The sequence below is a fragment of the Sinocyclocheilus anshuiensis genome, unplaced genomic scaffold (genome assembly GCF_001515605.1).
Source record: "Sinocyclocheilus anshuiensis isolate Anshui unplaced genomic scaffold, SAMN03320099.WGS_v1.1 scaffold876, whole genome shotgun sequence".
Lineage (NCBI taxonomy): Eukaryota > Metazoa > Chordata > Actinopteri > Cypriniformes > Cyprinidae > Sinocyclocheilus > Sinocyclocheilus anshuiensis.
In genome coordinates, this window is record NW_015549619.1 from 152772 (window position 1) to 163149 (window position 10378).

Consider the following 10378-nt stretch of genomic DNA (forward strand, 5'->3'; position numbering starts at 1 on the left):
TAATCCATAACATACCTTTCTATCAAAATTATCTAACATTATCAAGCTGAATCTTCTCATATTTTATTACCATTTTCTAAACTATAGTGAATAAACTGTGATAATGTGAGAAATGTTGAAGGTGTCTGAATAAATTTTGGTTTGACTATCTATTTGATAAATGAAGTTAACCAACTAACATTATACATACCCTTTTGGTTTCTGTACCCAATATTAAAAAAAAAAAAAAAATGCAATAAAAATATCGGTATCGGTACTCGGTATCGGCAAGTACCAAAAATAAAAGTATCGGTATCGGGCGAGTACTGGAAAAAGTGGTATCGGTGCATCCCTAATATAAATCTAAAATTTTTCTTTAATATATACATGTATGTGTGTGTGTATTTATATATACAGTACACAGACATATAGCATGTAAACAAACTTTTATTTTGAATGCAATTAATCACGATTAATCGTTTTGCAGCCCTAGATTGAAAGACAAATTGAAGGATAGAAAGAAAGAAATATAAAAAAAAGAAAGATAAAGCTAGAAAAAAAGAAAGAAAAAGTGAACAAGACAGATAAGATAAATCAAAAGAGAAAGAAAAAGAAATAAAGATAGAAAAAGTGACAAGAAAGCTAGAAAAAGGATGGAAAAGATGCAGAAAGATTGAAAAACAGAAATAATGAAAAAGAAAAAAAGAGACAAAGAATTTCTTATAATTATTATTAGTCAATCGCAAGCATTTTTCAACCACTAGGTTGATTAACTGACTCACTTAAATGATTCTTTCATTTGTTCACTCACGCTATCTGCGGTGGTTGAGTTAATTGATTCACTGATTGATTCTTTGATAATTTCATTCACACTGTCTGTGGTGGTTTTCTTCTGTCTGTAACTGACTCACTGATTCAATCGCTGATTCATAGGTTCACTCACGCTCTCGGCGATGCTTTTCATCTGTATATAATTAATTCACTGATTGGTTCATTCATTATTTTGTTTATTCACGCTCTTGGCGGTGGTTTTCTTCTGTCTGTAACTGATTAATTAATTCACTGACTGATTCATTTGTTCACTCACGCTGTCTGCAGTGGTTTTCTTCTGTCTGTAACTGACTCACTGATTCATTGGTTCAGTCATGCTCTCGTCTGAGGTTTTCTTTGTCTGTAATTGATTCACTGACTCACTGATTGATTGCTTGATTTGTTCACTAATGCTCTCTGTGGTGGTTTTCTTCTGTTTGTAACTGACTCACTGATTCATGGGTTCACTCACGCTCTCGGCGGAGGTTTTCTTTGTCTGTAATCGATTCACTGGCGGATTGATTGATTGATTGTTCACTCACGCTCTCGGCGGAGGTTTTCTTTGTCTGTAATTGATTCACTGGTGGATTGATTGTTCACTCATGCTCTTGGCGGAGGTTTTCTTCTGTAACTGATTGATTGATTGGTTCACTCACGCTCTCTGAGGTGGTTTTCTTCTGTCTGTATCTGCGCAGCTCCTCCTCCAGCTTCAGTAACTGGTTTCGCAGGTTGTTCTTCTCTTCCGTCAGTCGGCTAACGAATCCCGTGAGCTCTGCGTTATGTCTGAGTAAACGCTCATTCAGCAGACTGGACGATCCTCCTGCCAGCAGCGCGGCGCTCTACACACACACACACACACACACACACACACACCATACACACACACTTATATAATCAAACATGTGTTTACAAAGGTCAATTCTATGAATAAGCCACATTGTGTTACACACGTGTCAATGTTGTCACTCACCTCCGGGAGAGCAGAAGGGGCTGATGGGATATGCTGTAACAGTGACATCACATCCTGTACATTACTGTGCAGCCATGCTAGACTGTCCCGGTCCGGCGCTTCTCCAGATAACCTGCACACACACACACACACAGGTCATGGGCTACAACACCTGCACAAGTAGCTTTTTTCTTCAGTTTTTTCTTCAAGAAACCGGGCTCCTTAATGATTCAGAAAATGCAAGTCAATGGCTACCGTCACTTTGAGAGTCAAGAAAAGCATCTATAGGCAACACAAAATTAAACCCTGTGGCTCCTGATGATATATTGAGGTCTTATGAAGCGAAACAATCAGTCTGTGCAAGAAACTTATTTACAGCATTATAACCTGTAATCCGGTTTATGAACGAATCATTCTTTTGAACTGGTTCTTTTACTTGAACTAGTTGAACCAGTTCATCAAATCGGACTGAAGCATCCGAATCAGTTCGTGTCTCGAGCAGCTCAGATCTACAAGTTATTCAATCACACTCACTTTCAGACGCCTGACAGTCACTCCGACTGGAAATGAGCTGAAACAGCAGCGTATCTGATAATGAATGAACTGATTCAGTGGTCCAGTCCCTCCAACAGTCACTAAACTGAGGAAACAGTTCGACTCGGACCGGAGAGCCGCTGACAGTGTCGGGGAACGCAGTTACGTAATCAGATTACTTTTTTCAAGTAACTAGTAAAGTAACGCATTACTTTTTAATTTACAAGAGAATATCTGTAACAGCAGTTACTTTGTTTCTATGTATTGAGTGACAGCTCTGGTGTTGCCATGGTGACAGAAATCAGGAGTGAGTGCAGAGCGTTGTGTGTGAACATGATCTTACTGTAGTTCTAGACTAAATATCAACATGTGTTTACTCAAAAACACATTCAGCGTTCCTCAAAATCAATAAAAACAGTCAAATGTAAACTCAGCATATTATACAAACCCGCAATAATTAAATATGTTAAATGAGACAAATATGATTTATGTATTTAATCCCATTTTATTAACTAATGTCGTTGCTACTGACCTTCGATGATCCAATTCAACCATACTAAGCAAAAATGACATTTGTGTATAATTTGTGTTATTGCTGAATAGTGTTGAACTTTCTTCTCCTGCGTCATATTCTTCATGTGATTAGTTTGAGCTGCGCCCTCTACTGTACAGACGTGAATTTACATGTCCTTCAGCTTGAGCCGTATTCATTTCACTTTTGGTGTGAAAGGGCTTTTACGTTTGTAAAAGAGGAACTTTTTTTATATTAAAAACAAACAAGCAAGCCCCGCCCAGATTTAAAAAGTAACCCAAAAGAAACGTAACTCATTACTTTCCATAAAAAGTAACTAAGTAACGTAATTAGTTACTTTTTTTAGGGAATAACGTAATATTGTAATGCAGTACTTTTAAAAGTAACCGCTGATATGCGCATGTGTGAACCGAACACTTGAATGAAGGGGCCAAATGAAAGTTTTTATGGCTTCTCATTATTTATGTAAAAAGATGAGCTGATGAAGACTAGTTTATTCACTTTATACGCTTTAGACATCTAAAGAATCCTCGTTTGTTAACGCGTTAACGCACGTTTGCTTTAATTTGTTTTCAAGATCTGAGGTAATCTATCTATTGTTGCTTTCAGTATGGCTATAAATGTCACATAAAATGATATTCAAACTCACATAAGACACGTTTAACTTTGAATAAAGCACATAATCAGCTGAGATTATCTACTGTCATATAGTTTGCATGTTGTTGTTCCAGCCGCGACGTCTCGGAAATAGAAACTGTTTCTAAATTACAAATTTTGCATGTCGCCGTCGCGGCTAGTTAGGACAAAAACTCTGATTAACATGAAAAAGATAACTTTTATCTGAGGAAAAAGTCTCCTGCATCTTGGATGGCCTGAGGGTGAGTAAATTAACAGTTAGTTTGTATTTTTGGGTGGACTATAGGGCTGGGCGATATGGCCAAAAAATTATCACGATAATTTTCTTTCATATCAGTCAATATCGATAATGATCACAATAATTGTTTTTCCTATCAGTAGATATCGATAATTATCACAATAATTTATTTTCATATCAGTCTATCGATAATTATCACAATAATTGTTTTTTATATCAGTCGATATCGATAATTATCACAATAATTGTTTTTCATATCAGTCGATATCGATAATTATCACAAACATTTTTTTTCATAGTCAATATCGATAATTATCACAATTTTTTCATATCAGTCGATATCGATAATTATCACAATAATTGTTTTTCATATCAGTCAATATCGATAATTATCACAATAATTTTTTCATATCAGTAGATATCGATAATTATCACAATAATCTTTTTTCATAGTCGATATCGATAATTATCACAATAATTTATTTTCATAGTCAATATCGATAATTATCACAATAATTTTTTAATATCAGTAGATATCGACAATTATCACAATAATTTTTTTTCATAGTCGATATCGATAATTATCACAATAATTTATTTTCATAGTCAATATCGATAATTATCACAATAATTTATTTTCATAGTCAATATCGATAATTATCACAATAATTTTTTTTCATAGTCGATATCGATAATTATCAATTAGTTTTTCATATCAGTCAATATCGATAATTATCACAATAATTTTTTCATATCAGTAGATATCGATAATTATCACAATAATTGTTTTTTATATCAGTCGATATCGATAATTATCACAATAATTGTTTTTCATATCAGTCAATATCGATAATTATCACAATAATTTTTTCATATCAGTCGATATCGATAATTATCACAATAATTTTTTCATATCAGTTGATATCGATAATTATCACAATAATTTTTTAATATCAGTCGATATCGATAATTATCACAGTAATTATTTTTTTCATGTCAGTCGATATCGTTAATTATCACGATAAATTTTTTTTCATATCAGTCAATATCGTTAATTATCACAATAAATTTTTTTTCATATCAGTCTATATCGATAATTATCATGATAATTTTTTCATATCAGTCGATATCGATAATTATCATTGCTTTATTTCTTTCAAGTTTAAAGCCAGATTTTTGCTCCAAAGTCTTAATAGAAAAAAATAATTTCTTAGTTCAGCACGTTCTAATGAGTAATATTGTTTCAAATCAAGAAAAAGGTTTGTGTTGCCTGATAATATTAATAATATAACATTTTTTGTCTCTTAGAAATACACATTTGATAGTAGCTGGAGTTAGGATGCAGATTTATGTTCATTATCAAAATCAGTAACATCTGTAAAAATTGTAGCAATCTAATTTTTATATGGTGAAATTTAATTATTCTGACTGTTTGAGGTGTTTTTTATTTTTATTTTTAACCATTGGTTTTCCATAGTAGCATACATTTAGATCATGATAATCACATAATTTGTGATAGATACATCAATCACAAAACGTAACATGGCTTTAGGTATTTGTATGAAAAACAGTAGTCTAAATATATTTAGTATAAACGCATAAACGCTATAGCTTAATCTTAACTTGTTTCGTTCCGCCTTTGCCTCATAAACATTATATCGAGCATTAATCGAACTCTCGTTATTATTATTACGTTATCGATTTATCGCCCAGTGGTAGTGTAGCATCTCTTTAACAGTGTTGTCGTACCTGTCTGGGCTTTCGCTGGTCAGGCTGTTGATCTTGGCGGCGATGAGTTGCAGTCTGCTGAGGATGCTGTCCATGTGTTTGGGCTCTGACCTCTGACCCACACGCAGAGCGTCTCCCGTCCGCAACACCCAGTCCCGGGTTCGATCCTCTGATCCAGCGCTCTGGTTGCTGTCCTCCAGCTGTCTCACGGTCTCCTGCAGTATGTCTCGCTCTCTCTCCAGCCTCCTGACGCTGTCTCTCTCTCTCTCCAGCTCCGTCTGCAGCTCGCTCGCCCGTCTCTCCAGGCCGGCGCGTGTCGCCCGCAGTGCATTCTCCTCGTCCCGCTGTCGTTTGCGCTCCAGCTTGTGTCTCTCCAGCTCCTCCATCATCTGCAGCACCTGCGTCTGCTTCTCGGCCAGCTGCGTCTGCAGGAGAGACTCCACAGAAACCACGCCGGCCTCCACCTGCACACACCAACACCTGTCACTCAACTCTGAGAGCCTTTGTGAACGAGGGATTATACACATTTGTGCACTTTATTACTTAATATTAATATATATACGTTTTTTAATAAGCCATGTGTGAGTTCACATTCTATTGATTTGTGCTGAAATGCAAAAGTAAATTTCTCAAATGACAACCATCATTACAATTATAATTTTGAGCAAAAATATTTTTTATCAGTTTAACCATTATACAGCATGACGAAAATGTGACTAAAATTTGATTGACTAAAACCGGACTAAAATGCTCATGCATTTCATTGACTTAAACTTGACGAAACAAAAACAGGACTAAGGTTGACTAAATGTGACTCTGGAGCACAAAACCAGTCATAAGGGTCAATTTTCTGAAATTGAGCTGCTTTTGTGCTCAAGGGTCACAAATATGATATCTAAAATGTACATTTGAGTAAGACTAAATTAAAAACGGCTGCCAAAATTAATACTGCTGTACGGTTAATTAATAATAATCTTATTGCTAAAATATGGTACAGGGTCAAATATTCTAAATTATATTATTTATATATTACTTTAGTCATTTATATAAATATAAACAATACATGTATATATTATAAAATATGATGTCTATACAAAACATGTAAATAATTACAAGTAACAAATTATTACAAGTAACAAATAATGAATTAAATATAAATGTTATAATATGAATATCATTTTTGTAAAAAAATAAATAAAAATACTATAAATATAAACTCATTGCAATGACCTTGTGTGCATTAAGACTGATATGATAATTTACAAATATAAAGATAATTATAAAATATATATATATATATATATATATATATATATATTTATAAATGTTATCATATATAATAAAATTTATACATTTTATTTATTAAACTGAATTTATTTTTAATTACTAATTTACATAAATGCATAACAATATAATAAATTATTTGTATTGTTACGTTAATATGATTTTATTCAGATATTATTTATTCAGATATTTTATGATATATTATTTTATTCAAACAATCTTGTGTGCCAGATGTCATGATTTAATCTTTCACAAGTGAGTGTATCACTAAGCGTGTGTGTGTGTGTGTGTGTCTTATTGCTAAAATGTCAAGTTTCCATTGACTAAAACTAGACTGAAATACTTCAGGTTTTCTTCGACTAAAACTAGACTGAAATGTTGAGACTTTTTCCCTCAGTTTCACAAACAAGGCTTAAATGTAAGTCTGAGCCGTTTCAACTGAAAGAAACTTGCACTGACTGATCTTAAAATATATCAGTGCCTCTGTTTTGTCTCGAGAGGCACACCAGTAATGTTTTTTCTAAGGCACGTTAATAAAAATTACTTAAATGCCCTAATTGAACTATTGCTTAGTCCTGGCTTAGTCTAAGCCCTGTCTGTGAAACCAGGCCCAAGTCGACTAAAACCTGACTAAAACTAAATAGGATAAGGTTGACCAAATATTATAAAAAATAACAAGGACATTTAACACGGGACTAAGACTGAAATTGAAAATAGCTGACAAAATGAACACTAATTCACACCTGCAGCTGTGAGGAGACGCTGAGCTCCTGCGCCTGCTCTCTGAGCCGAGCTGAAACCTGTCTCTCTTTCTCCAGAGCGCTCGACAGCTCCTCCAGAGACAGCTTAAGATCCTGCAGAGACGCATCCAATGTTTTCAATTAAAACACTTCTCACTTTGCTTCTACATGTTACTCATAACCAGTGTAACGCATTACAAGTAACGCGAGTTACGTAATCAGATTATTTTCCCAAGTAACTAGTAAAGTAGCTAAAGTAGTTTATTTAAAAAAAGCACATAAGCATCAAGGCACAATACAAGTATCAAACTGTTATAGAATTAAGAAAGTGGGGGGGGGGGCTCCTCAGCGAAAACCTGGTATGCGTTGCACCTGCTGCCCTTTTATGCTCACGCTGTGATCAGCGGCAGCTGGATGCAATCATCGCATGCCAATGTCCATTGGCTCATTTAGTTTACACTCGAAGTAGATTGGTCTCTCGAAGCGAGATCCCAATTCGTCGGTCACGACATGACGTCTCCATTACCTCCTTCAGGGAACGAGGGTTACATACGCAACCGAGACGTTGCTTTTTTTAGAAAGTAACTCAAAATTGTAATGCATTACTTCCCCAGCACTGCTTATAACCCATCAATATACACAATATATTTTACCTCCACTTCTTCTCTCTCGGTCTCCTCCTTCCTGTCAGACTTGCATTTCTCCTTCTCGAAAGACCACTGCAGCTCTCTGGCTCTCTTCTGCTCGTGTGCCAGTCTGTCGTTCAGTGTGTCGACCTCTGCGGCCTTCAGGGAGACCTCAGCCCTGTCTCACACACACACACACACACACACACACACACACACACACACAACACACACACACACACACACACAAAAACACACACCAGCTTTATTCAGTCCTTAAAGCAGCTCTGTATGCAGTTTTGTGTATGTTTGTGACTTTGAAGGCCCTACAGTTAATAAGTGAGTGGTAAATATATGGCTGTCATAATTACAGTAAATAGCTGTACGTGTGCATTTGTCGTGCCAAAGAGCAATCCGCCCTTTTGACAAACAAAATGAGGCAAGACAAAAAATAATCTGAATGTTAAAGCTAATGCTAATGTTATTTGCTTTAGGAATAGCGAACATAAAATATCCCAGACAGATATCAAAATCACTTACAAACGCTTATGAATATACAAAAATTAATATTCAAAAATATTTAAATATTAATTGTATTTTTTTTATATACAAATATTGCTCTATCCTAACAAACCATACATCAATGGAAAGCTTATTTATTCAGCTTTCAGATGATGCATAAATCTCAATTTCGAAAAATTGACCCGTATGACTGGTTTTATGGTACAGGGTCAAATATTCTAAATTATATTATTTATATATTACTTTAGTCATTTATATAAATATAAACAATACATGTATATATTATAAAATATGATGTCTATACAAAACATGTAAATAATTACAAGTAACAAATTATTACAAGTAACAAATAATGAATTAAATATAAATGTTATAATATGAATATCATTTTTGTAAAAAAATAAATAAAAATACTATAAATATAAACTCATTGCAATGACCTTGTGTGCATTAAGACTGATATGATAATTTACAAATATAAAGATAATTATAAAATATATATATATATATATATATATATATATATATTTATAAATGTTATTGACTCTCAGGATTTATCCCGTGAGCCGGTTTGTGGCTGTTATTATCCAGACTGGGAGACGAACCCTAAACACACACATACAGATCACACAGATGAGATGTGTTTGAGCTCATCAGCAGAGTGTGCCTCAGTGTGTGTGTGTGTGTGTGTGAGTGTGTGTTACCTGAATGTATCACTAAGTGCGTGCGTGTGTGTCTGTCTGTCTGTGTTCCCTGAGTGTATCACTAAGCGCGCGCGCGCGTGTGTGTTACCTGAGTGTATCACTAAGCGCGCGCGCGTGTGTGTTACCTGAGTGTATCACTAAGCGCGCGCGCGTGTGAGTGTGAGTGTCTGTCTGTGTGTGTTACCTGAGTGTATCACTAAGCGCACGCGTGTGTGTTACCCGAGTTTATCACTAAGCGCGTGTGTGTGTGTTACCTGAGTGTATCACCAAGCGCGCGCGTGTGTGTAACCTGAGTTTATCACTAAGCGCGCGTGTGTGTGTGTGAGTGAGTGTGTGTGTGTGTGTGAGAGTGTGTGTGTGTGTGTGTGTTACCTGAGTGTATCACTAAGCGCGTGTGTGTGTGTGAGTGTGTGTGAGTTTGTGAGTGTGTGTGTGTGTGTGTGTCTGTCTGTCTGTCTGTCTGTGTGTGTGTGTGTGTGTGAGTGTGTGTCTGTCTGTCTGTCTGTCTGTGTGTGTGTGTGTGTGTGAGTGTGTGTCTGTCTGTCTGTCTGTCTGTGTGTGTGTGTGTGTGTGAGTGTGTGTCTGTCTGTCTGTCTGTCTGTGTGTGTGTGTGTGTGTGTCTGTCTGTCTGTGTTACCTGAGTGTATCACTAAGCGCGTGTGTGTGTGTGAGTGTGTGTGAGTTTGTGAGTGTGTGTGTGTTACCTGAGTGTATCACTAAGTGCGCATGTGTGAGTGTGTGTCTGTCTGTCTGTCTGTGTGTGTGTGTGTGTGTGTGTGTGTTACCTGAGAGTGTGTGTCTGTCTGTCTGTCTGTGTGTGTGTGTCTGTCTGTGTGTGTTACCTGAGTGTATCACTAAGCGCGCACGTGTGTTACCTGAGTGTATCACTAAGCGCGCGCATGTGTGTGTTACCTGAGTGTATCACTAAGCGCGCGCGCGTGTGTGTTACCTGAGTTTATCACTAAGCGCGTGTGTGTGTGTGAGTGTGTGTGAGTTTGTGAGTGTGTGTGTGTTACCTGAGTGTATCACTAAGTGCGCATGTGTGAGTGTGTGTCTGTCTGTCTGTCTGTGTGTGTGTGTGTGTGTGTGTGTGTGT

General features: G+C 36.1%; 1 protein-coding gene across 1 annotated transcript in view; it reads right to left on the reverse strand.

Annotated features, from left to right (window-relative positions):
• LOC107659344 (A-kinase anchor protein 9-like) overlaps window positions 1-10378 on the reverse strand; it is a 137082-nt gene that overhangs the window by 14562 nt on the left and 112142 nt on the right. Inside the window, exons 45-49 of the mRNA XM_016448259.1 lie at window positions 8084-8234; window positions 7434-7544; window positions 5428-5870; window positions 1760-1871; window positions 1446-1628 (exon numbers count right to left, since the gene is read on the reverse strand). Of these exons, the coding sequence (XP_016303745.1) occupies window positions 1446-1628; window positions 1760-1871; window positions 5428-5870; window positions 7434-7544; window positions 8084-8234 (1000 nt within the window). The remainder of the gene's footprint in view (window positions 1-1445; window positions 1629-1759; window positions 1872-5427; window positions 5871-7433; window positions 7545-8083; window positions 8235-10378) is intronic.